This window comes from Ursus maritimus, unplaced genomic scaffold, assembly GCF_017311325.1.
Source record: "Ursus maritimus isolate PB19 unplaced genomic scaffold, ASM1731132v1 scaffold_24, whole genome shotgun sequence".
Lineage (NCBI taxonomy): Eukaryota > Metazoa > Chordata > Mammalia > Carnivora > Ursidae > Ursus > Ursus maritimus.
In genome coordinates, this window is record NW_024424897.1 from 24684315 (window position 1) to 24712159 (window position 27845).

The 27845-nt window shown below is 42.2% G+C and overlaps 1 protein-coding gene across 2 annotated transcripts in view; it reads left to right on the forward strand.

Annotated features, from left to right (window-relative positions):
• Positions 1-236: 236 nt before the first annotated feature.
• The window catches only part of KAT7 (lysine acetyltransferase 7), a 30362-nt gene continuing 2753 nt past the window's right edge, over positions 237-27845 (forward strand). Inside the window, exons 1-13 of one of the 2 annotated variants that reach the window (XM_008688111.2) lie at positions 237-427; positions 2813-2960; positions 5448-5624; positions 7251-7490; positions 11427-11509; positions 14555-14644; positions 16076-16174; positions 19021-19131; positions 20586-20777; positions 23484-23573; positions 23792-23932; positions 24961-25054; positions 27228-27374. In XM_008688111.2, the coding sequence (XP_008686333.2) occupies positions 413-427; positions 2813-2960; positions 5448-5624; positions 7251-7490; positions 11427-11509; positions 14555-14644; positions 16076-16174; positions 19021-19131; positions 20586-20777; positions 23484-23573; positions 23792-23932; positions 24961-25054; positions 27228-27374 (1627 nt within the window). In that variant the 5' untranslated portion in view covers positions 237-412. The remainder of the gene's footprint in view (positions 428-2812; positions 2961-5447; positions 5625-7250; positions 7491-11426; positions 11510-14554; positions 14645-16075; positions 16175-19020; positions 19132-20585; positions 20778-23483; positions 23574-23791; positions 23933-24960; positions 25055-27227; positions 27375-27845) is intronic. The other variant, XM_040640803.1, reaches the window with a different exon arrangement.

The following is a 27845-nucleotide window of genomic DNA, read 5'->3' on the forward strand; positions in this document are numbered from 1 at the left end:
CCGCTAACTTCAATCGTCAGGCTTCAGCCCCAAACAAGAATGGCTGCCCACTTCCACAAAAGGTGCCAATCCCCTAACTAAAAATGGCCGGTCCGGATTTCTACTACTGTGCTACTCTCTGCCCAATTCCAAGATGGCGCTACTAGCCTCACCAGGAGGAGCGAACCTCCCAGCACCCTCTCTGGCGCTCAACGTCAGGTGACGCGAGCTCCAGCCGGAAGTGAAGGAAAAAGCGCCTCAGCCCGCGGCGCCTGCGCAGAAGGGTCTAGACGCTGTGAAGCAGGAGGCACTTGGGATCGTCCGCAGGATTGGGACTGCTACAGAGGCCGCCACGGAGCCCGCCGGAGCCACCGTTCCTACTGCTGCTGCCGCCGCTGCCCGAATCGGAACTGTCGGGCCGCAGCCGCCGGCAATGCCGCGAAGGAAGGTGAGAGGAACGGGACTGAAGGGATGGCGGGTGTCTAAGGGCAGTCGATTGAACAACGTGACGCAGTTGGCCACGCCTCACAGTGGTTGGGTTCCAACTTCCCGCTCCCCCGAACCTAGCTCAGCAACCCTCTCTTCTGTCCATACCCAACAGAAAAATGTGGGCCTGATCCTGGCCTCGGCCTATGCTTGCAACTATTCCCGCCCTCTGCTTGCCTGGCTCGGAGGCGTTCTTCTCGTTAATTGGTCGCTGAAACGCCTAGAAGCATATTGATTGGCTGGTGGCACCGCCCATTTGGGTCCAACGGTCACCTCCCCGCGTGCGGGGGCGGTGTCGGGGCCCGGCCCTACCGCTCTCCGACTGGCTGTGGAGAACGATCCCTCCTCTCTTGATTGGCTAGGCTTGGCAGTCTGTCCCGTGGGGGCGCGGTGTAAGAGTAGCGCCATTGGGTGGCACGAATCCCCGCCCTTCCGGCCGGTGATGCTGATAGGTGCATAGGCGGGGTTTTGGAGCATCCTTCCTTTCCAGGCGGGGGGCACAACAAAGCAGAGGACTGGGCGGTAGGGAACCAGCGCCCACTCCCTAGGGATCTTACTCAGGCCTGTTGCATCTAAGCCGTAATTTTTCCTTATTTGCCGGTTGGACAGCGGCCAGAAAATGCAGTTCTTAAAGGCAAAAACTTTCCAGAGTTAGATGGGATTTATAAGGTCACCTAGGGACACCCCCATCCCTTTTCTTTGCAGCTGAACAAACAGAGGCCTAATGGAGTGCCCCAAGCCACTCCCATTAGGCAGTAGCGGAGCCAGGACTACAGAACAAATCTAATTCAGTTCAACACATGTTTATTGACTACTTGCTACTGTGCTAGTTGCTGGGGATTCACGAATTAATTAGACATGATCCTTGGCTTAAGGAGATCACAGTCTGATGGGAAAAACAGACATATAAATAACTGTAGAAGGAGCTAGTAAATTCTCTACTTGTGGGGTATATACTAAGTATTGTGGGAGGGAAGTGAGGAGCAATTAAGTATGCTCCAGAGTATGATGGGAAGTAATGGTGAAAGCCAGAGAGAAGAGCTGAATTCCAGGGTCAAACCAGGAGGGGATGGCCTGGGATTCAAGTATCTGGGTAATTGGACTAGACGACCTTTAGGACTCCCCCTTCATCCTGTGAATTTTCTGTGACTTTGGAGCCTCTGCTCATTTCTGGGCAGATTACCCTAGAAATACTTAGAAAGCTGTGTGGTATTCTTGCTCATTTCTGCAGAAATCTTTCTTTTCGTGGAGGTTTTCAAATATTGTACCTTTTATTCTCCTAAAATGGCCTACACTGGTAGGTGGTATAGAATAGATCCACAGCCCCCTTTCTGCAGTTCCTAAATACAAAATAAGTGTTTTTAGTAACTTACTTGGTTGGCAAAACCTGTCCTAAACTATCTTGAGGCTACTTACAGTTTTTGTGTGTCTCGTTGGGTGTGATTGTTTACATACTCTGCTGTAGAAATATTAGTGTGTTTGATAATGGGGTATTACTTGCGGGATATATGCAGAGTATTCCCTTTCCAAAAAGCCAGAAAAATTATGAATTTCAAACGTAACTGGCCCTAAGGGTTTTGAATAAAAAATGGGGCTTGTAGCTTGAAGTTTTGTATGGTTTTCTAAGCAAATACTCTTCCCCTTTCTGGCTTAGTAAAAGGTATAGTGTTAATGTTCAACTCTTAAAAGTTATCTGTATGACTCACCATGCTTCAGGAAGCTAATAATTGCCAAATAATTTTTAATTGAAGAGATGATAAAATCTCTGTTCTTGAACGTCTACAAGTCTTCATGTACAAGTCACTTTTTTTTTTTTGAGCACTTCTGTTATTCATGTGGAGAAACTTCATACGTAGATAACAAGAAAGAATTTTAGTCTTTTTCTTTAAATTCTCTTGGGATCAGAGTTGTGGACCCTGATATTTTGAATTAGTATATGGTTTGAAAAAAATGTTATGGCTGTTCATGAAGACTTTAAACCAAAGCTACTCTAAAGTTAAAAGGAGTCTAGCACTGATACTTTTCGCACCACCATGGACTTTAAGTGCATAGTATTGTCGGCCAGACCATTTTGAATTGGGTACTTTTATTTCCAGTTTGTAGTACTGACCAATAAATGGACTTGTTTCAGAATTAGTGTTAATGAAAAAGAATTAATTCTCGTTCATTCATTTAATAAAGGTGCATTATTTGTAGGTGGTTCATTTAAATGCCTTAAGTAAAGGAAATTTGGCAGTGGAATCCTTTCTTAGTGTTTCCGGTATCATGGTTCATTTTATTTCCAGTGTTAACACAAACCCACAGAGTAAATGCTTCTGTGCTAATGTCTGGATCTATGGTGTTACAGAGGAATGCAGGCAGTAGTTCAGATGGAACCGAAGATTCCGATTTTTCTACAGATCTCGAGCACACAGACAGTTCAGAGAGCGATGGCACATCCCGGCGATCTGCCCGAGTTACTCGCTCTTCAGCCCGGCTGAGCCAGAGTTCCCAAGGTATAAGAATTCATTCTTCCTGACCATGCCTCACAGCCTAGTCCCTGGTCCTCATATTATTGTGTTACTACGGAAACTGGTCCCTTGTCTTGGTGTAGGTGACAGAATCTGGTAAAATGCAGGGTGAATGACTGCAGAAGTATCAGGTCTTTCACAATGGTTCTGTTGGGGGTATGTCCAATTTGTAGACCCAAAGGAACTACGTCTGATTTAATGGCTGTGTGACACATGGATGTCTTAAGTCATTTAGGTTTTTTTTTGACTCAGGTTTGTCCATCAGTAAAATGGAAATGCCATCTCTTCACTTTCTGTTAGAATGGTTTAGACTTAGGGACTTTGAATAGTCTCTCGAACTTGTTTTTGGAGGAGGTTCAGTACTTCTCAGTACTTCCAAAACTTACATTTAATCCTGTAATGTAGTCAGACACGATTAGTAGATATAAATAGTTGCACCCAACTGTCAGTTTTAAATACCGAGAATTTTGCTTTGGTAGCAAAGAATGGAGAATCTCTGTGTTGGAAGGTAGTTTGAAGGTTCTCTAGTGCAATTAGCCATCTCGGCTTAGATTTGGAGGGTACTCCTGGTCCCTCTTGGTTCTGCTCTGGGATTCCCTGGGGAGGAAAGAAGGTTGCAGTTAATGCACAAAGCTGATAGTCAATAGATGATAACAGATTAAGGGGGGAACTTTTGTAATATGGTTCGAGCGCTCAGATAGTGCCGATTTGGTTACTGCTGTATGAACACATTGCAAAATGAGAGGAAAACAGTTTTTCAAGCAAGAAAATGGGAACATTCTCAACAGCTGTTATTTTATTTTTGATTTTAACATTTCAGCTAAAGTGTAGCTGTTGTCTCAGTTTGTGTTTATTTTTTTAGCACAGTGGAATATCGATAAATGACTGCTGTAATTCGGATGCTATGCTGTGTACTGGAATGCTGTGATAGAAAAATCATAGTTCTTGCCCTTAAGATGCTCACAGTTCAGTGTAAGATATAGATGTATTGGTCGATCATGGTCATGCATTTTGGTAAGGGCTCTGAGAGGTTTGCATAGTGTATTCTGGAAGCTCAAAAATGGGGCAGGCAACTTGGGGTATGTCTCCAAGGTGGAGTTCCTAAAGGATCTAGTAGGAATTTATAAGTTGAAAGGTGGGAAAATGTTATTCTAGGCAGAGGGAACAGTATATGCAAAGGAAGGGGCATAATAATCTTACAAAGTGTAATTGGTCATGCCCCAGACACCTGAAAGTTGTAAATACTCAAAACAGCTAGGAAATACTTGGGCCCTGGGTCTCTTCCTAGTTGTTATACTTCATAATTGGTGAGTTGCACAACTCCTAGGGGCATTGTTCACAATGTAGTTTATGTAAGGTGGCCTTCTCAGAAGCAAAATAGATGCTGTTATGAATTGAGCCTTCTGGAGTTATGCAAGCCGATAACCTAGCTGTATGCTAACTTTTTTACCCAAAAGTTTGAGAATTTCGGTTTTCTTCTTTGGAGAACCTGTGAGATTTGTATCACCATAAGATCTTTTGTCGTTTAAAATATGCTTTACTTTCAGCTTTAAATCTCTTTCTAGTTCTTTTTTAAGTGTCATCAAATTAGAGATGTAACAAGGCTGCCAGGGGCTTCAGAATACGTTTTGTTATCTAAAAAAATTCCAAAAGCTGTGTTCTTGCCTCACTCTTCATAAATCTATTATGATTTTGCTTCAGAGTATCAGCGTAATCAGGAAGAACACAAGAGATACCGAAAGAAAGGAAATGTTTGTATATTGTTATACTTTCAGTGGTAGAATATCTGTTTTATAGTGGGTTGGACTAAGGGAAGAAAGAGAGGATGCAGCTAATATTTAGAAAGTACTAGATCTAGGTACCAGGGATCACGTTAAATGCTTTATATGAAGTATCTCACTTCTCACAGCAAACGTGTGATGAATGTGCAACTAGTATTGTACCTTTTTTTATAGATCGAGGAGAAGGCGTGAAGAGATGAACTTGCCCAAGATGCTGTAGCCTAGTTAGTATGGGGAAGTGGAATGGCATGGGAGACAGTCTTGATTCCAGAAGCTGAACTATTAATTCTTTTTTTTTTTTTAATTTTTTAAAGATTTTATTTATTTATTTGACAGAGAGAGAGAACACAAGCAGGGGGAATGGGAGAAGGAGAAGCAGGCCCCCTGCTGAGCAGGGAGCCAGATGTGGGGCTCGATCTCAGGACGCTGGGATCATGACCTGAGCTGAAGGCAGACACTTAACCAAGCCACCCAGGCACCCCTAAACTATTAATTCTATACTATATTGCACCTCTATACCTGATCTAGGCTCTTTAGCTTATATTTTACTTAATAAAATAGATGTTTTAACTATTTGTCGGATTTTGTGAAGTATGAAGAGGAGGGCATGCATGCTAATAAATCATATGGATAAGAAAAGAAATTTCTTTTCTCTTTAATTATTTTATTATCTTTTAATATTGGGGATCAGATTCCAGTCCTGTTCGAAATTTGCAATCTTTTGGCACCGAGGAGCCTGCTTATTCTACCAGAAGAGTGACCCGTAGTCAGCAGCAGCCTACCCCGGTGACTCCGAAAAAATACCCCCTTCGGCAGACTCGTTCGTCTGGCTCAGAAACTGAGCAAGTGGTTGACTTTTCAGATAGAGGTGAGTGGGTATGGGATCATTTGGTCAATTACAGAGAGGATCTGGCCAATTTCCTCTTAAGGAAGGCTTGGGGCCACTGCAGATAGATGCCCGATATTGATAAAATTCAGCTACGTAAATGCTGTTTGCCTGATTCCTTTCTTGAATGTCTTGCGGAGGACAGTTTTGTACTAGAGTACTCTTAAAGTTTAGAGTAACAGGTATATTAGATTGAACCCATAATAGGCAAAAGGGGCTGGAGCCCTTTTACCCGTAGATGAAGAAGGCTTGAACCAGATTTTCCGATAGTCATGGTTGTCAGTCCACTTGTCTCTGAATTTCTGAGGAGGAGTAACCTTCGGTAGTGGGGGATGGTGAGCTGTTGAGATTGTGATTGACAAGCCCAAATCAGATGCCTTAGAGCACCAGTTACAGACCAGGGAGCGTCTAGCCTGCCAACATGCTCTGTTGGTTTGCTTGCACAGCGTTTACCTTTTTTTTGGTAAGATTTATTTATCTATTTTAGAGAGAGAGAGTAGGGAAAAGCAGAGGGGGAGGGAGAGGGACAAGCAGACTGGCAGGGCTCGATCTCAGGACCCCTGAGATCACAACCTGAACCGAAACCAAGAGTAGGGTACTTAACCAACTGTGCCACTCACGTGCGCCAGTGTTTACATTTTTAAAAGTTTGCTGCCAGCATTTGAAAATACAGAATTTCATTAAAAAAAAAAAAAACAACCCACTTGGGTTACCAGTTTCTTTTAAAAACTGGAAAGCCCTGGGAACATGAGGTGGCCATTCACTCGCAGAATTGACTGGAGTGGAATAGTCGTTGTCTTCTTGAGATGGACAGTCGGCTCTCGATTTGCCCTTGCTCAGCTCTTGTAGGCATTTCATTTACAACCCAGGATTTATAATCTGATTTGTTAGATTACTAACAAGCTAGCTCGAGAGTCAAGTTCATTCACACTCTCACACCAAGTCTGTCATCCAGAAGGACACCCATTTTCATTTCTCTTCCATCCTTTGTGTCTCCTGGAAGGGGAGTTGGATGGTCGGTCAGTCTGTCTGTCTGTCTGTCTATCTATCTATCTATCTATCTGTTTTTCTCCCAAATATTTTATTTATTTATTTGAGAGGGGGAGAGAGAGAGACCACACAAGTGGGGGGAGGGACAGAGGGAGAAGCAGACTCAATGCTGAGCAGGGAGCCCTATGCGGGGTTTGATCCCAGGACCCTGGGATCATGACCTGAGCCGAAGGCAGACACTTAACCAACTGAGCCACCCAGGCGCCCCATGGATGGTCATTTTAAAGAAAAATTTACTTCCATCCAGTTTTGATTACCCATGATGGGGGGTTATGAGAAACACAGATAAGTGAAATGTATTAGGGTAAACCCCAAACTGAATTTTACTCAGAATGTAAAGTTGCACAAAGGAATGATGTTAGTTTCTCTTCATTTTCCTTGTAGCTTTATAGCAGATAAGTGGTTAAAAGTCACTGGTGAAATGATAGAGGATCTGGGAAGTCCGTAAACTCTTCTGAATAGGTGGCACCCCACTCATGAACTCTACCAATTGCTTTTGCTTTAGCAGCTAAATAAGTGAACCCCATTCATGAACTCTACCAATTGCTTTTGCTTTAGAAACTAAAAATACAGCTGATCATGATGAGTCCCCACCTCGAACTCCAACTGGAAATGCCCCATCTTCTGAGTCTGACATAGACATCTCCAGCCCCAACGTGTCTCATGATGAGAGCATTGCCAAGGACATGTCCCTGAAGGACTCGGGCAGCGATCTCTCTCATCGCCCCAAGCGGCGTCGCTTCCATGAAAGCTACAATTTCAATATGAAGTGTCCTACTCCAGGCTGTAACTCTCTAGGTGAGTGTGACCGGCTTCATGACATTTGTGTTCTGTGGTTCTCACCCTCTGGAATTAGGATCATGAAGAAATGTTTTGTGTTCTCTTGTGATGTAGCTTCTTAAGGTCTTCAGTGGTGCTCAGAGTATCACTGAATTGCCCGCTCAAGTAGAGAGTATTTCTGCTTCTTGGCCTATTGTCCATAATAATAGATCTAGTTGCAAGGACATTAAGTGTGATGCACCGATCAGTTTATTGAGAGCTTCTTTCTCCCTGCGAAAAAGTTCCTCTTTTTTTCCTGCAGAACCAAAACAGAAGACCAGTTATCTCTAAATGGCTCATTGTGTGGTGCATAGTTTGAGCTTAATGAGGAGTGGAAGCTAATGCGGAATACTGGTTATATGGTCAGAGCTGTTCCGGAAATGAGAAAAACAGATTTCTTATCGTGCGGCTGTGAGACTAAAAGGGCACAGACGAGACCCTGGCTTTCTGTGACTTCAGTGGTTTTAGGTTTTGTGTACTTAATAAATACAAACCAGACAAGTATCTCTTCTTAAAGATAAATGAATCTCAGTGTTTTCTTATGATCTTTACCCCTTACTGGCAGATTCTTATGGTTTAAACCTTATGAATGCTCCTTAAGGTGAGCTTCAGTGCAAATGCTGGGCTTAAGCTTTTGTTTAGTTGGAAGGCACTGATTGTGGTTACAGGCTTTTCTCCACTGGCTCTACTTAGTTTAAAACTTGTGAACTTTTCAGTGTGGCCATCAGGTTCAGAGAAAAGGTAGAACAGAGTAAGCTGTTGCTTTATAGGTCCACAGTATGTTTTCCTTAGCATTTAATTTATTTGGATCTTTTCCTGGGCTTAGCACCAATTTCTCCAATCATTTCAACTCCTTAGAATGCATAGAGCCTAAGTTCCCCTGAACATCGCACCAGTCATCACTCAAAGAAGATAATTGTTTCAGGCCTAAATCCGTTTCCTTGGGTAAATGATGAAAAACTAAGAATAGGCATCATCATATAAACACTAGTATTTAAGAGCTAGCTGATGTGCTTTAAGAGGGTAAAGGGATCTACTTGCCAGATGGCAAAGAAAGAGACTCAAGCTCTGCTAGTCATGACCCACGCTTCCCTAAATTGTTACTTTTATGTACTCTTGTTTGCCACATGCCAGACACTGCTTTAGGTTCTGGGGGTGTAGCTGTGAACCTGTCAAAAGTTTCTACCCTCGTGGAGTTTATAGTCTGAACTGGGGAGGGCAAAAACAGGTGATACATACTATGTCAACCAGGGGTATTTCCTTGAAGGAAAGTTAGGGAACGCTGAGAGGGTAAGGTATTGTGCATATATTACAACCATACACGCGCGCGCACACACACACTCACACATGGACAAGCGCTAAGGGTATGGGGCAAGAGAATGCTCAAGCAGTTTGAGGCATACTTAGGGGCCAATATGCCTAGGGCAGAGCAACCAGAAGAGGTCAGAGTCGGGCCTGACTGTACGTCTTTTATGCTCAGTACTTAACCCCCTTAATGGAGTAGATGAGAGGATAAATGTAAATCTCTTGCATCAGAGGAAAGTTTACCTTGACTTTTGGTATTCATGTACTGGCAAAGGTTGAAAAGTATGAACCTGAGCTTCCAAAATTATTTTTGATAAGGGGGTGCCTGGCTAACTCAGTGAAGCATGCGACTCTTGATCTTGGGGTTGCGAGTTTGAGCCCCATGTTGGGCATAGAGATTAATTTTTTTAAAAATTGTGGAAATTATCTTTGATCCTGTTCCACTCTTTATGTTCAGCAAAATAACATCATTAATTTTTTAAAATAATTTTGGTGTAAAAGTATTCTGTGCTCGTGAAAACTTAAAACCCTATAGGAGCCTTGAAATGCATAAGTAAAAGTTTTCCTTCACTCATATCCCTGGATATAAAACTATTCTTCGTAGTTTTTTATGAATGTGTCTAGTAAGTTTGTGTGTGTGTGTGTGTGCACACACGTATATATACCTATATTTCTATTTTGTTATTCACAAAAGTGAAAATGTAATGGTTTGACATCTTGGATATTTTACATTACTTAGGGTTCCATCTATTTAAAGAATACAGAGAATTCCATTTTATTGATAGTTTATATATTTTTAAATTGTCCAGTATGGATTGACCTTTAGATTATTTCTCATTTTATTTATTTCAGATAATACTATAGTGGATAGCCTTGTATGTATGTGTTTTGGTGTTTTCCTAGAAAACCTGTAGGAATAAATTTATAGCAGTAGAATTGCTAGATTAATAGATTAGCTATCCTTTTTAACACTTTTGATATAGACACAGTAGGTTGGTTTAGTTTATGTATTCTACAATAAGACATGACTTGAATAATTTACCCAGAAGTTATAGCTGTATAATATCTTAGAAAGAAATATCTATAGAAGTATTTGTAAGAAATATCTATAGAAAGAAGGCTTTTTATAGTATTGATGCTTTACATTTTATACATGGTGTTTGATCATTGAGGGCATACCATTTTTTCTGTGCAGGATAAATTGAATGGATCTCTAAAGTCATATTTTTAATAATACAGTCCTGGAGAAATGGCAGCCTGCATATCCTGTAGTAATTCCTCTCTCCCCCAGTACTTGGATTAATTTCATCCTAAGCTTACTCTATAATCATGTATGATTTTTTAAATGCCAATGTTTCCATTACGCAAAGGTTTTATAAACCTTTTGGTTAAAGAGATGTATAAAAAGGAAGTAACATTCAGTTTCCTGTGTGTTTTCCAAAACCACATGAAAAATAGAAAAGTGAAGAAATACCCCTTTAAATAAAATGAGCTTTCTGTACTGTTATTAGTAACGTTGGCCCCTCCTAAGAGTGCCTTGTGCTGACTTCTATTTATTTATTACAGTGCTGGATTAGTTTCAGGTGTACAATATAATGATATAGCAGTTCTGTATGTTACCGAATGCTCATCAAGATAAGTGTACTCTTGATCCCCTTTCTCTATTTCACCCCTTTCTCCCCACCCTTTGGCAGTTTGTCCTCTGTATTTAAGAGTCTGTTTTTTTTTTCTTTCCTTGTTCCTTTGTTTTGTTTCTTACATTCCACACAGAGTGAAATCATATGGTATTTGTCTTTCTCTGACTGACTTCTTTCACTTAGCATAATACCCTCTAGGTCCATCCATGTCATAAATGGCAAGATCTCATTCTTTTTTATGGCTGAGTAATATTCCATCGCGCACACACGTGTGTGTATAAACACATCTTCCTTATCCACTTGTCTATGGATGGACACTTGAGTTGCTTTTATACCTTGGCTATTGTAAATACTAACTGCCTGTTTAAAAGTCTGATTACAGAAGAAGCCTAACTCTTTAAACAAAATCAGCCCCCCTCCAAAAAAAAAAAGAATATATTTAATCTGGTTCAAAATTATCAAAATATGCTTATTTGCAGAGTAGAAGAGTCCATTTTCTTCTTTATTTTCCATAAGTTTCTTTTGATTATTGAAAACTCAATTCAGATTGGATAGCATTGCATAATAGAAAGGAAGGGGCACGTTATACATATAACTTGAAATTTTAGCATAGGAAAGTTAAATTTCACTGAAAGAAAATGTTCATTTGTTTTTGTTCCTTTATTATAAATGCTTTATGATATTTTTTGGAATTTGAGAACTACATTGTCAGAAGAACAGAAGGAACTACAGTCGATATTGAACATACACAAGTATGTTCAAAGATTGCCAGATCCATCCTGTGGAAGAAAAGAACTTATTGTGGGTGCTAGTTATGGCCCTGACATCACTTACCTTCGGTGGAGTCAATCTGTGATTAGATACATATTGGGTAAAAGCAGTACAACAAAATAACATGGTTGATGTACAGAAAACTATCACTTTATGAGCATGAATCTTTTATCTTGAGATGAAGTTTTTCTCTCTTTAACAGGACATCTTACAGGAAAACATGAGAGACATTTTTCCATCTCAGGATGCCCGCTCTATCATAACCTGTCAGCTGATGAGTGCAAGGTAATCGTATTCTTTACTTGACGTATACTTACCAAGTGAGCGCTTACCTAAGGGTTGCCAGACACTTTGCTAAACATAGGATCCAGTGTGAACAAAATCGGCAAGGTCCTTTTTCTTACATTCTAGTGGAGGAAACAGAATAAAAATACAGTTGTTTTTTTAAAAACAGAGTTAACCAGATAAAAGAATTCTAGTAGATAATGAATGCTTTGAAGGAAATGGATAGGGAGATTATGTATGGAATATTTGGAATATCATCTTCTAGTGCCTTGATACTTTCCGTTGAAAATTGATTTCAACAACTTCCAGGGACCTTTTCTATTAGGAAATAATTTGCATAAATATGTGATCTCAGTATTTATGAATTAGGTTCTCTTCTCATGAATCTGTGAAGACATTTTACTCTTTAAATTTTTTATAATTATTTTTCTTTTTCTCTGTTTCTGTGGAATATTTTTCCTTTTTGTTACTCTCAATCACACCTACTCTTGGCTAATTCTTGTTTTAAATTCTTGAGAAGTACAGTCCTAAATAACCTTTGGGACTTGGAGCTAATGGATTTGGGAGAGCCTAAGATCCTATTTTATATATTCCTGTGTGGGTTGCTGCGACCAAGGATGGAACTAATAATGGGGAAGCAAGAGTTGAAACGTTCTTAATTAAATGGATTGCGTGGGTAGCATTTGGACAGGTTATCCAAGCTCATTAGATCAAAGTATTAACTGTTGTTCTTGTGGCTGTTACTTTCTGACAATGCCAAGGTGACAGATTTATTCCTGTCTGAGCCAGTTTCATCCTATGAAAAATTAGAATCCCTAGCCAACATTAGTTCTTTCTGATTCAGGAATTTGGTCTCTTATTCACAACTAGACCACACGATGGGAAATTTCTTATGTCTTTCAGCAAAGTAGTATACTTTGAATGCTTATATGGATTTTAAGGTTGAAGACACTCTTTATTTTTCTTCATTCCAAATCTCTTGTATAAGGAAGGCCATTTCTTCTGCTCTGTGTAAGAGCGAGTGGTAAGTCTTCCCATTATCTTGCCATTAGCCTAAAACCAGATCAAAACAGCAACAGCTTGGCCATCGTCTGCATCAGAAGCCGACAAGGCACTAGATCTTTCTCTGAAAAGAACCGTGATTTCGTTTTTGAGAGTTGTCCTCTGCCTCTTGTCTTTAAATATCATGATCTGATACTGTGGATGATTTCACATAGAAGTCTTCCCAAGGTACAACGTGTTAAATTGTTGGCTTGTGGCAATGTGAATAAGTCAAGCAATTTATTTTTGAAAAAGAAAAAGAAAAAATTCAGTGTGGGGGGAAAATTCTGAAAAAAAGGAAAGCATTTCCTGAATCTTTCCTCTGTTGTGCTTTCTTCTCAAGAGAAATGAGGCTCCACATAATCCATCTCTGCTACTGGAACTTGGAGGGTCCGGGGAATTTCTGAAAGATATGTATTTTTATTACATTTAGAATCCCAAATGGAAAAATGAGGCTAATGCCTCACATTTATTGAAAGCTCTGTAATTTTTAACGTACTTGCATATACGTGATTACCCTTGAGTTTCCTGGTAAACATTTGCAATCAAGGATATTGCCATTTTTATTTAGTTACAGATGGCCGTGACTGCATACTGTACGCGTATCTGAGGATTCTCTGAGTGAGATAAAAAGACTGCGTTCAATGAGCTAACTTTCTCATGGGGAGGGAGGCAGAACACATACAAATGAATAAGTAGAGAAGAATTTCATGCAGTGATAAATGCTGTGAGGAACAAAAAGCCCGAAAGATACGAGTGGCTGTTTTGGGGGTGACGGCTATTTTGGGGGTGACGGGGGCACGGCACTGCTTTTGCTCGGGTCGTTAAGGAAGACCTTCCAGAGGAGTTGGCATTTGACCGGAGTCATGGCTGAGGGCAAAGAGACCGTTGCGTCCAGGTCTGGGAGAAGAGATGTAGGTGGAAGGGTGAGCAAGCGCAAAGGCTGTGAGGCGGGGCTCACCTGCTGGGTTGGAGGGGCCAAAAGTAGGCCAGTGTGGCTGGAGCATGATGGGAAATGAAGAAGAGGATCCAGATCCTGAAAGACCTGTAGGCCTTGGCACAAGGAGTGTGTCTTTATTGTGACGACGTTGGGAAGCACTGGGAGGGCTTTAACAGAGGTGTGATAAAATTTCATAAATGCTTTCTAAAAAATCACGGGTTGTTCATGTGTGGAGAATGGACTGGACGGGACAAGAGTTGATGCGGGTCGACTAGTTAGAATGCTGCTCTGGAGCTCAGGCAGTGGCTGGCGGCCCGGAGCAGCGCTGTATCCGGGGAGATAGTAAGAACTGATCGGATTCAGGATCTATTTTGGAGGGGAGCACCTGGTGGACTTGCTGATGGATGTGATGTGAGAAAGAGAGAAAGAGAAGCAGCAAGGACGGCCTTCAAGTTTTTGACCTGATGAGTTGTTTAGAAAGCGTTGCTATCTGTCGATACGGGAATGTTTGGGAAGAGCAGATTTGTCGGAGAATATCAGTCATGTTTTGACTGTGCTGAGTTTTGGTGTGAAGTGGACCAGGCAGTTGGATGTGAGCCCTCACTTCCAGAAGGTGAAGCGGACACTGTTGGAGAGCTGATGTGATTTGTCTTAGGATGACGTAACTGCAGAGTTCGGTTTCCCTGTAGCCTTGACCCCCAGCTGCCCCCACTTTTCTTCGCACCTCTTCGCCCTGTTCTTGCGCTTCCTCACGGTTTCTTGTTTCTCACCCCTTGTGCGGCGGGAAGGGTCCAGGCTCAGAGTCGTCAGCCTTCATTAAAATCTTCACCTTACCACCATATAGCTGTGATGATTTCGCTCCTCTGATTCGCGGTTAATGGCTGAGAAAGCAGACCGCAAAGCCCGCCTTACCTGTTCTTGTAGAGGTTATGATGATAAATGTGAAGACCCTTTGAACGTAAAAGCGCAACATAAATTCAAGGGATTACCATTGTATTCTTTTGCTTTTAAGTAAACTTAGTCTTAGAAGCAGGTGGATTTATTGACGTTGTTGATGGTTGCAGGTGAGAGCACAGAGCCGGGATAAGCAGATAGAAGAGAGGATGCTGTCCCACAGGCAAGATGACAACAACAGGCATGCAACCAGGCACCAGGTACGGGCCTTGTTCAAGCTCCGGCCGCTCACAGTCTGAGAGCCAAGTCTTGGATCTGCTCTGCCCGGGAGCGGGCGTTAGGTCTCTCCATGTCTCTTGTTCCCCGTGGTATTTCTAAGTGACTCATCTTAACTCGTCGTCAGGTGTACCCTCAGAAGCAGATAGTCAAATTTCATGAAACAAGCACTTCGGCCTCATAAATGAAGGAATCATGTTGTTTATGGAAAATAATAGGAATCACGCATAATCTGGATTATTTCAGAGATTACACTTGCTGCTCCACGTCTTCATGTCGCATCTCCTTTTTAACCCTTTGTTTACTTTCAGACCCCCCCTCACTGTGCTGGCATGTTTCCAGGGTCACCAGTGACTTGTGCTTATTAGCATTTGACACTTGGGGATGGTGTCATTTTTCTTCTACTTCTTTCTTGCCTTGGATTCCAAGATGCTGCGTTGCCCTAATATTTCCGCTTCTCTGAACATTCCTGCTTATTGATGACGCTTAATTCCTTGTTCCTCCATGAATGCCTTTGGTCTTTGCTCTTGCTGTGTTTCTGCCTAACTCTGTGCCAAGAAGAGATTGTGTTTATCCTTCAAGGCCTTGAACACTTCTCAGCTGGTGTAGGAATTCTTCCCAGACCTCCTACCATCGAGGAATTTCTTCCTTAGGTATTCTGTTGTAATGTTCGCAGAATGCTGGTTTAGCTCTTGTCATATATTATATATACATAGCTCATCATACGGATGTCTGTTTTTGTGGTTAGATTATAGGTGGATAGTAGAGGAAGCCTAATGAGGAGGGAAGAGTTTGGGTTTGGAGCCAAACAGATCTGGATTTGAATACTGTGATTCTGTGATGCTGGCTGTGGTCTCGGGCAGGTCAGCTAACCTCCCTAAACTTTATTTCCTTGTTAATAACAAGGAATGAATAATGCCTACCTGGTAGGGTAGTAGGCTAACAAAATACCCATCCCTGGTGCTTGGCAGGTAATAAGCATGCCATAAGTGGGAGCCGCTCTTATTTTCATTGTCTGGGGTTCTCCTCTTACTCATTTTAAAAGTTTTATTCATTCTTGTATCAGTGCTTGGAAAACGGTAAACGTTCAAGAAATGCTTATTGAATTGAAATATCTTTATTTTATTCCTGTTGCTTTGGTGGAGACATCCCTCCTTCCTTTATGTTCTGTTTGGTTTAATACTAAAATAAGTGCTCTCCTGAACCCGGATTAACTGGCAGTAACCATGGTGGTCTGGGAACCCGGTTTGGAATTTTAAAATCGCCATAGTACTCACAGGGTGTCTGTCACACATCCGGCATGTTTTCTTCCCTGCCCAGGTTGTGTTTAGTTTTGTGTTGTAACTTTCATGTTGAGCCTGCACGACATAATATGTGTCTAGCAAGTTTCTCAGTGTCGTCCTCTTGCCTCGTAGGCGCCAACAGAGAGGCAGCTGCGGTACAAGGAAAAGGTGGCTGAACTCAGGAAGAAAAGGAATTCTGGGCTGAGCAAAGAGCAGAAAGAGAAATACATGGTGAGAAAAAGCTAAAGAATTAACATGAATTCTTGCAGTCGTCTTTGACTGCTTTTGGTTTCTACGCCCTGCTTTTCAGATTTGCCGGTTCGTATTCTCAAGTAGAAGGGCCCTCCTCTGGCCTTCAGAGTTTGCCATAATCCCCCCCAAACTGGGTTGTTGAGAGTGGAAACAGGAGGCTTTAAAAAACAAAATGCCATTAGAATTTAGATGAAAAAATATTCAGTCCCGCAGTTGTTTGTAAACGTTACTTCAGTTGTAAAGGGCTAAATTTAGCCACTCGAACAAATATCAGGATGTTGGAGATGTCTGTATAAGGGAAAGTATTCAAACTAAGTGGTGGTCTGTGTATTTTAATGGGAAAACAAAATTCCTGCATGATAAAAAGTATTAATTGGGTGATATATTCTGCAAGATGATGTTATGGGTAGTATTTAAACTTTTTTTCTAGTTTTAAAAATAATGCACATTCTGTTTTGTTTTTTTCAAGATTTTATTTATTTGAGAGAGAGAGCATGAGCTAGGGGAGAGGGAGAGGGAGAAGCGGACCCCCACCCCCACCGCTGAGCAGGGAGCCCAACGATGCTGGGCTCCATCCCAGGACCTGAGCCAAAGTCTGATGCTTAACTGACTGAGCCACCCAGGTGCCCCAAAAGTAATGCACATTTGTAGTAGGAAGTACAGAACACATAAGAAAAGTATACAGAAATAAACCTCAATTCTACTACCTAAAAAGTAGCCACATTAGCATTTGGGGATATATCTTCTTAGCCTTTTACATAATGCCTTATTTATGTAATTTGGATTTTACTGAAAGTACAGCTTTGGATTCTGTGTTTTCATTTAAATAGCTTGAACTATAATTTCGTCCTTTCATAAAAAATTCTTCAGAAATTTTTTGCATTAAATTTAACTGTTAAGATTTATTGTAAACATGATTTATAAATACATGTGACTGATATTTATAAATGTGTTAAATGCTTCCTATTGAAAATACCAAAAATATTAGAGAAGAAAAATTCCAATAAAAATCACCCTCTGAGATAGGAACCCCCTCCCCTGCTGCGTGTTTTGCCCTGCAATCTCTTAGTCTTTTTCTGATGTGTATTTTCATTTTTTCATGGAGTTGGAATATTGGCTTATTCAGGCATTAGGTTATTTAATGTATGGCTTGTGAATACTTAGCACAACTCCACTAAGGCAAAAATATGCCACACCATGTATTTATTTTTTGGTCATCCTCACTGCCTTAAAAATGATAATCTTATGAATGGGATGGATATGGGCCAGCAGGAAGGAGGTGTTGGGCGAATTTGTAGCTAAATGCTTGCACCAGACTGTTGGGTTTGTAGAGGGGAGGGTTCTAGTAGTGGGCTGTCAGGTGCAAAGTTGTATGCTTCCCTCCACGTTGTTCAGTGTTTTTACCTACAAATTGGGTAGACGGGGAATGAGTAACAGGATAATAGCATTTATTGAGTGCTTATATGCTTAGGCACTAGACGTGGTTATGTTGTTCCCATCATCTTTATGAAAACTCTTTGTGATGGAGGTATCTTACCTATTTTATAGGTAAGAAAACGAGGTTTTGAGAAGTAATTTGCCCAGAAATCATATGGGGGTGAAAGGAATGTCTGAAGTAAAAGCTCCTGAAATTTAGTTTACAAACAGCTGCTTTCGAATAATTTGAGCTAGATTATTTGGACCCAACCTTCCTGTTAAAAATGCTGGCTAGGATATTTTTTTTAAGCTTAAAAAAATGTTTATGAAACTAGAAGAAATAACTTAATATTTAGAACCTGAATTTTGGATGACAAGAGTCCAAAGGCAAAAGATGCAGGTCCGGTGGGCCCAGTGGAACCGGAAGAAATTGTAATAGGGGTCAAAGTACTGGTGAATAGTTTTTTTTTCATATGCTAATATCTATGTGAATTCTATAATGTTTTCCCTGGGATGAGCCATCCACTCCATTTAACAGCCTTTATCTTCTATTATCTGGATGGGAGGTGGAGTCTAGGACGGAGTGGGAAGGGCTAGAATCAGAGGTTTAAAAGGGATGTTGCCCTTGTGGCCTTTCTTTTCGGTACCAGGATACTTGTCATGGCTGCAATGGTGAGAATTGATACTTACTGAGAACTGGCTTATTTTTATGCTTCTGCTTTCTTCTTGCTTAATATTTAATACAGTGTTTTTTAAAGGGGCCAGCTTGTGTTTCCCACGCACAGGGGCTGGAGATCCCAGGTGGGAGCTTCAGGCCTCGCGTGGACAGTATCATGGGCTCAGCGACTCCAGGGGTGGGATATAGCAAGGACCACTTAGTGCAGATACCCCTTCCTCGTTGCAGCCTTTCCTTTCAGTCTCTAATCTCACTCTTAAGTCTCAGAGATTTTGTGTTTTTTGTTTTGTTTTGCTTTGCTTTTAAAAAATGGGAGTATCCTCCAATCTTCCTTCCAGATCTCAAGATTCTAGGAATTTAATTTGTAGTGCCTTCAGGTTTGTTATATTTTATTTATTTGTATTGTCATGCACATTTTCAGATGAAGAAATGGAGGCATAGAATACTGACCCTCGAGGCGCTCATTTAGAGAGAGAAGAATGAAACTCCCTTTTGAAGGTGTAGGAGCATTTTCTTTCCAGATTCACTAGGGTGGATAATGGTGGTTTTTGGCATTAACCTGATAATAGTGTGTCTTACGCTCAGTCCCCAGTGCCTCGTATAATGCCTGGCATATAGTAGACACTAAATAAATAGCTTATAGTTGTGCTTGGCCCTCTGGTTGGCATTGACTGAAATGAAATAGATGAAGTTCTTAGAAGCAGAGAGAATCACGCTCTGGTTATTTTCCTAGGAACACAGACAGACCTATGGGAACACTCGGGAACCGCTCTTGGAAAACCTGACTAGCGAGTATGACTTGGATCTTTTCCGAAGAGCACAAGCCCGGGCTTCAGAGGATTTGGTGAGTATTAAAACCTCGAAGCTTGTGGACCATTTGTGAAAGGCTTGTAGAACTGCCAAGAAAAGTGATCAGCGATCAGTTGATGGGAAATAAATGTCGTTTGTTGCACGAACCTCTTTCCCCTCCCCCAGCTATCCTTTATCAAGATGAGCCTCCTTCCCATTCATATTTAAAATTAATTCCCCCTTCTCCCTTCCCTTTTCCTGACGGTTTTTCCCTCTCCACCTCACCTCCCAGAAGGACCTGTTTGGTGGGAGTGTTGAGGCCGGGTTAGACAATAAGGTGCCTCTTGGTCTCAATCGGGCAATTTGCAATTCCGAGAACTTCTAGATTGGTTGCTAAGCCTCTCTGGTTCTCTTATAACCCGCCCCCACCGCCGGGAACTAGCCTTTGCAGGCTTCCTGTAGCTCTCCAGTCTCAAAAGAACAGTGAAGAGGAATAATGGAAAAGGCTGTGGTGTTTTATAAAGGAAATTAATCTTTGACCTAGCCACGTTTTATCTATGAAGCTGGTTTACTGTTCTGATTTTTGTTTAACAGTTGCACTTAGTTTTCATACCCTAGGCAGAATTTTCAACAAGGTTGCTTGAAAAAAATTGTGGTACCTCTGATTTAAGAGATGAAATGTGTCGAGGGAAACTTAGCTTGTAGAGTGAATATCCTCTTTTCCTTTTTTTTAAAAAATTATTTCAGATACTTAATTCACAAATCCTCAAGTAGACTAGTTGGCAACTTGGGGGAGGCAGGGTTTGGTAGCTGCTTTCTCTGTCCTACTCTGGAGCAGAGTATTTCCTGTCACAGCTCTTCACCTGGTTAGGCTTGCCCATAGCCAGCTCCTAGCCACTGAGTGGAGATTGAGATGTAAAATATTTTCTACTTTATCTGGAGTTTAGATTCTGGTATTAAAGCACTGTCTATGTTTCAAAAATATTTTTTCAGGGACCTCCATTGAGAGGATGGCCCCGTATACCTGTGGTTGTATGTCACGCAGATCCATACAGCTAATTTAGAAGCAGATAGTAAAGCACGTTCTAGATAATCTTTTCTGTTTGGTTTTAGAATGCTTTCTAAGGGTGGGGTGTTTGTGTTTGTAGTAGATTGCCTTTATAAAATGGTTTGGTGCAGGCTGATGAGAAACAAAATTTTACCAAGGACTTGTTCTGAGGTTCTAGAGACAAGGCCCACCCGCAGCATGGTAGGGAGCAGAGAAAAGCCCCAGTCTGCTGAGACCTGTCTTCTAGGCAGTGTAGATCGTGAGTTTTCTAGAAGCCATCCTGGTATCTGTCCAGTTAGGTAGCCCTCTTTAGTGCAAGTTTCTCATGAGTTGGAAGTCAATTCCGTCTGTTTTGTCTCCTGGCCTAGCATGGTGGCATGCAAACAAGCATACTAGACGCTTTTTAAAAACAAAGATTGATGAGTTGTCATCCTCTGACTTTCTGATTTCTTCCACAATAGGAGAAGTTAAGGCTGCAAGGCCAAATCACAGAGGGGAGCAACATGATCAAAACAATTGCTTTTGGTCGTTATGAGCTTGATACTTGGTACCATTCTCCCTATCCCGAAGAGTACGCACGCCTGGGACGTCTCTACATGTGCGAATTCTGCTTAAAATACATGAAGAGCCAAACGATACTCCGCCGACACATGGTAAGCTGTCTGGGGTCCGGTGATCGTGATGATGATGAGCCCGAAGAGCTCTAGGTGTTGACCTCTACCTGGATGACCTCCATCTCTAAGCATCTCTCAGTGGTCCATAGTAATGGCACAGAGGCGTAGGAAATGGAAAGCCATATTTCAGGCTGGGGAGGATTCAGCCTGTGGCCTGGCCGGTGCCCTGTGGCACCCGAAGCAGCTGATGTCCCATAACCACATCCTGTCATACACATTTCCTCGCCTTTTTTCTTGCTGCCTCCTCTTTACCGCTTCTCCTTGGGATATGAATTACCTCTGCCCACAGTTTTTATGTGTCCCAAACTAGATAAAAACAAGTAGACTTCATTAGGTTGACTTCATTAGACAGGGCAAGGACGACGTGACTCACTTTGTATCCCTAGCAACCAGCGTGGGCAGTAAGTGCCCAGTAAATGTGTGTTGAATGAATGTGTATCATTTAAAGGAGACAAATTATGAAATTAACAAAATGGGTCCTTTGGTGCCTTCTCCCAAGCTTAGTGCTTTCTGGTTTCTGAACATTGTCCTTCCTTATTCACATAGGAAGAAAGACATGACATTCATTTTACTGTTCATAAATATGCTGACTAGGTATTTTGTAGCTTTAAGCCATTTTTCGTTGCCTAGTTGTAGAGTGGAAAATCTTGTCTTAAATAAGGGAATTTCTGGGGCGGGGAATTTCTGGGGCGCCTGGGTGGCTCAGTCGTTGGCATCTGCCTTCAGCTCGGATCATGATCCCGGGGTCCTGGGATCGAGCTTCACATCAGGCTCCCTGCTTCTCCCTCTCCCTTTGCTGCTCCCCCTGCTTGTGTTCCCTCTCTCGCTGTGTCTCTCTCTGTCAAATAAAATCTTAAAAAAAAAAAAATTAAAAATAAAAAACTTTAAAAAATAAATAAAGGAATTTCTGGGAGCAGGGGTAGGGAAGAGAGGAAGGAACTGTTCGGGTGGGGCACCTTCCTTTTCCTGTTTCTGTCATCCCAGCATAATTTGGCTCTAAGACCTTTTAGGGTGTCCCTCCTTCCATCCCCTTCCACCTTTATTTCCCAGGTGGTCTGTATGCACAGCATCTACGGCCCAGGCTTTCCCAGAGTTCCTGTCCTTCTACTCTTGTCCCCAGTTGAGTAGGGGGATAACTTAACTGCATTTTGTGTTCTTGTCTCTGGAACACACACTTCGTAGTGTTGTGGCCCAGAACTGCCCCTGTGAGTTCAGTCCTCCGGACTCCTGCACCCTTGACTCGGGGAGAGGGGGAGAGGGACGGAGGGAGGGACGGAGGGAGGGGTGAGGACTGGTGGGGACACCAGGGCACAGGGGTGAGTGTAGCAGAGGACTGGTCTCTGTGGTTGTAGACCATGGAGATAAACTAAAATCGAGTTTTCCTGTGTGAAAGTAAGGCTGGTATTTTTACTGATACAAACTGCTTACCATCCAGGTTTTAACTTGTTCCTTTTTGTTTCTGGTTATTTAGTGGTGTTAACCAATGAAATAGCCCAGAAGGGCAAGACATAGTAGTAGGTGGGGGAAACACAGGGTTTGGATAAATCTGAGGGTCAAGTAAACATTTTGAATGTTTGAGGATCTGCATTACAGGAGGTACAAAAATCGATTTTCAGGAAATGAAAACCTGTTTTTTCATCTACACCTCTTCTGATTGCCTTTGCTTCATGAGTAATTGCTGGAATGGTCCACCTTTGGCCATTTGGCCAACAGTTTGGCTTCTGTTTCTAAACAGTTCCATTAGTTGGGTTATTGTTGGAAAGAGCCAGCATGAATAAACGGGTGATATAGGAACAAGCAAGCCAGGGGTGTGGAGCTTTTTTGAAGCAATTCTGGTTAGTATTTGGATTGACATGTGACAGTTGTGGCATGATTCTCGGGTTGACCAAAAGTCACAATAAAACTTAGTAGAAAATGTTCCATATACATATGCTTCCTAAATGATATTTTTTAATGTATTTACATAAAACCTTGTAAGAATTCACGTGTATACAGCAATGGCTGACTGGCTACATTAAATCCTTCAGCACCTCAGGGTGAGGAAAGGGGTACCTTGTGCCCCCTTGTGGCCAAGTGCCCACCCACCCCCGCAGTTCTTGCTGCTCAACCAGGATGCCTTGCTTTTTTCTTTAAGCTGCTGAAGGAAGGACTTGCCCATATTCCTTAGGTAACAAAAGGAACACTTTGCTGGGGGTTAGTCTTTATGGTCATGGGCCTCTTTTCTAATCTGAAGAGAAGACTAATGGTTAGGTGGTAACACAGTTTACTGGTAAAGGTGAACAAGTATTCCTGCCTTTCCTTAGCAACTCTACACTGCTGGAAATAAGCTGCTTAAGAATTTCCTGTTGGCGCAGGGTGTTTTAGAATTGAGGGTATTTATTTATCTGGCTTTTACGTAGTAGATGCTTTTAATCTCCTGGGTTGAAACAGGGCCAGAATATGATCTAGAAAACTTGTTCTAAACTGCTATAAAAATACCATAAACACAAAATTATGATTTTTAGAAGCCATTAATTGTTTTACTAAAAAAGAAAAAAGAAACAATTTTTGCTGTACATTTTCAAGTGTGTCCAGCTATCTGTCATCTCTGCTAACTAAATTTGACCTGTGATTCATTTTTCCTCTTGAGCAGCAGTCTTGTTGGGGATGGTTTGTTTCCCTGATACGAATTCCATTCTCTTGCAGGCTAAATGCGTGTGGAAACACCCACCTGGTGATGAGATCTATCGTAAAGGCTCCATCTCTGTGTTTGAAGTGGATGGCAAGAAAAACAAGGTAAGGAGGTGCGGTGGTGGAAGGTGTATATTCACGGGTTTGAGAAGCAGTTTGTTCTGTCTCCGTCTCCCCTTGTAAAGAAGGTAGGACTCTGCTGTTGACCAAAGCACACTTTTTCTGCCTCATCAACAATGTTGAAGGATCTTTAATATTAGGCCTTTATCTGATAAGTTTAGGAGTCAGTGGCCCACGCATGAATTCTATTTCTCTGCTTCCAGATCTACTGCCAAAACCTGTGTCTGTTGGCCAAGCTTTTTCTGGACCATAAGACGTTGTATTATGATGTGGAGCCCTTCCTGTTTTATGTTATGACAGAAGCGGACAACACCGGCTGTCACCTGATTGGATATTTTTCCAAGGTCAGCAGAATCTGGAGATTAAGAAGCTGTTGGCCCCAGCAGGGTGATTGATGTTGGCATTTGGGGACCCAGATCACTGACAGGAAGAGGCAGTACCCTGGGCAATGATGACAGCCCTTCCCTTAAGGGTTGGGGGGGCAGGGAGGGTCACAGAATCCATATATCAAAGATTATGTAATGAAAGTATGTAATTCTTTATTAAAAGGTTCTGGTTTATTCATTTCTGGACTTGCGGGTTGGAGTGGCCTATTAATTACTGGCCAAGGCCCTGCCTGCTAACCCCAAAGCCACATTCTGTAGTCAAGCCAATGCTCCTGGCTTTGCCCTCTGTTATTAGCCTAAAACCAGGAATATGTTCCTTTCGGCTGGTTTTCTAGATGGACTTATTCTGTGATAACACCACTGTGCCTTTGAAGGCTGAGGGCCAGATTTTGCTTCTGACTTTTTTAATAGAAACTTTATTGAAATCTAGTTCCCTCATTTAAAGTGCGTACCTCAGCGGGTTCTGTATCGGCAGAGTAGTGCAGCAACCCCGAAGGCCCTCCGTTCCCTTTTCATTAGCCCAGCAAGCAGCCCCTGAGCAACACTGCCCGTTTCCCCTCAAGCACTGCCAGCCCCGTCTCTGTAAGTTTGCCTGTCATGAACATTTTACATAATGGAACTGTACAGTGTGTGATTTGTTGCCTCCCTTCCAACCTGGGGTCTTACTGTTGGGGAGCCCTCTCTTTTCCAGTAGACAGCCCCTTTTGAAGAATGACCTTCACAGAAGGTTGCCCTGACCGACTCAGCAGTCCACACCTCCTTGCCCTGCTCTGTGACTAGAAAGAAGTCTTAAAATGAGACTGGTCCCCGAGCTAGGGAGAGCCTGGCATGGCTGGCTTTGGCCATGGTAGTAAACAGTGTGGACAGAACAGCTGTGAGCCTGACAGCCACTCCCCAGTAGTCTGATTTTGTGTTTGTGGGACTGCTGACACTTTGGGTTCCAAACCCTCCTGACGTGCTTTCATCTGCTTTGCTCTTGACTTCAGGAAAAGAATTCATTCCTCAACTACAACGTATCGTGTATCCTCACCATGCCTCAGTACATGAGACAGGGCTATGGCAAGATGCTCATCGATTTCAGTAAGTGGGACTGCTACGGCCAGAGCTCTGCAAGCTGCAGGGGCAACGGGAACGGTTGGGTCTCTAGTTCCCAGCACACAGCAAGCGAACAGATATGTGGGCAGAATTGGAACGTCCTCCAGCAGCTGGGTATACCTGGAACCTTCAGTGAATACAGGACTCAGTCCCCACCTGATAGTAGGGGAAATAGAGGATAGGAAACTAAGCTCTTGAGGATTATCCCCATTTGAGACTTAGGAACAGCACATACATGCATAAGGCTTCAAATCTGTTCCTGGATTAGGGATTTCAGCTTTGCAAGGACTTGTCTGGCGGCAGTCCGTATACCTGATGGAGGCTTTGGGCCTCTTTAGTAGTGTATTCTGTATCTGGGGATTTGCCTGCTCAATTTTATTTTTAATCCCCAAATCAGTACTCTTGGCACTTTTGCAGTCAATTGTGGACATGCACACAGCAGCAAAAAGGAAGTCACCACGTTTTCTCCACTCTGGTCAAACAAGCAGGTGCCTTGTTTGGGCTCTCGGTGTAAACACATGCTTTTTTCAGTCTATTAGTGCCGCACTTTTGATATTTTTGTGCGTTTTGTTGCTGATTTCATTTTATTTTATTTTTTTAGGATTTTATTTATTAGACAGCATGAGCCCGGGGGGTGGGAGGCAGAGGGAGAGGGGGAGGCAGGTTCCCCGCTGAGCAGGGAGCCCAATGCAGGGCTTGATCCCAGGACCCTGGGACCATGTCCTGAGCTGAAGGTAAACACTTAACTAAGGCACCCTGGCGCCCTTGTCGCTGATTCTGAATGGCCCCTAGGTGTAGTGCCGAAACGCCGTCTACAAAGGCTGTGGGCTGTGCCTTACGCAGAAAATCCCCGGATCAGACAGGCTTCATTCAGGCAGAGGTGGTTGTGCTATTGGCCGGGAGTTGGATGCTAATGAGTCAACAGTGTATATTTAAAAAGGTATTATTAAACAGAAACACATAAAACAAGGTGACCGTAATGACGGGTTGATGAAAATATGACCAGAGGCTTACAGAAACCTAACCGTTTTGCCTTGGAGCAGTGGTTCAGTGTTAGCTAATTCAGTGCTTGCTGTGACTTTGTAGAACAGAACTCCTGTAAATGAGGAGAATCCACTGTTTTATTCAGTGTACACTGTCCTACGACGTTATTAGTCAGAATTACAATTCTTAGAGTGAGCCTTCCAGCCCATCACTTCCCAGCTGTGGGAAGTGGCCCAATCATGGAGAAGGAGGGGTGGGGAGGTGACAAAAATCTTGTATATCTTGGACCAGGTGACACCTATTTTATAAACTTGATTTAATGGAGATTTTCAAACATACATAAAAGTGTAGAATAGTTGGATAATAAAACCCCTTGTAATGTATGATTAGCGTTTCATGGCCAGTTTTGTTTTACCTCAATTCTCCACCTCAGTTACTTTCACATAAGCTCTATTTCATTTTTTTAAAAAAAAATCCAAACCTCCCCACATTCCTTAATACCCTAAGTTACAGTATTCAAATGTCCCTGATTTTGTGATTTTTGTTCCTTTTAAAGAAAACACACATGTAATTATTTTTCCTTAGCTCCAAATAGAATTGTTCTATTGGGATTATTAGATGAGGTTTGTAAATCACTTTTAATCTGAAAGTTCCCACCCCGTCTCTTTCTTGTATTTCTTTCCTATTTGTTGAAGGCAGGTTAGTTTTCCACTAGCGTTTCACAGGTGTGGATTTTGCGGACTGCATCCCTATAATGTTTAACGTTAGACGTTCAGATGTTAGAACCAGAGACCTCAGGAGATCCAGTACTGAGATAATAAGCTCTTAAAATTTAAATATCTCAAAAAATACAAAAGCGACATAATGAAATGGTTTCCCATCTCTGTTCCCAGCACACATCTACAGATTACCATTGTTATTTCAAGTTTCTATCTTGTGAAACCTTCCAGAATTTTCTTAATGTCTAGGACAACTACATGCAAACACACCATTCTTCTCCTTTGGCTTATCCCAAGGCAGCAGGGTGTACAGCAGCTGCCCCGTATTTCACTGTTCACTGGATGTCTGACTCCTGGTTGGTACCGTGAAGCAGCCTGTCCTCAAGCTTCCATGTTGGCACAGTGATGTTTGTGATCAGGATGAAATACGGTGTCTGCATTTTGTTCCTCCGTAGGTTACTTGCTTTCCAAAGTGGAAGAAAAAGTCGGCTCCCCGGAACGTCCCCTCTCCGACCTGGGGCTCATAAGCTATCGCAGTTACTGGAAAGAAGTGCTGCTCCGTTACCTGCATAATTTCCAAGGCAAAGAGATTTCTATCAAAGGTTGGTTTTTGGCTCTATAGGATAGTTGATACCCAAGATGTTAAAATGCCACTGAACATTCCAGCTTTTCTACTTGGGCATGCTATGCTGGGTAACCTGCAAAGAGAAGGCCCACTGGATGTGGGCCACTGCAGAAACCTCTGAAAGGTGCCTAAGGATTCCAGAGTATTTGGCCCTTTCGAAATGACTATATGATTTTGGTTTCACAAACCTGGGGTGGTTAGCACTTTAATTCTTAACGAAAGTCAAGAAGGAAGAAAAATGCCCCCCCCCCAAGTCTTTTGGCAAACATAGGAACTGGTAAGACATGCCTGTATATTTATTTGGGTGGAAAAAATTAGGTCTGTCTTTGACCTTGATTTCTATAGGGTCCAGAGTGATTTCTAGCTGTAGTATTTCTCTTGTAGTTTTTAGGACCGGTCAAATAAATGCTTCATAAGCTTTTTCTGAAGGGATTGGGTTGAGTATCAG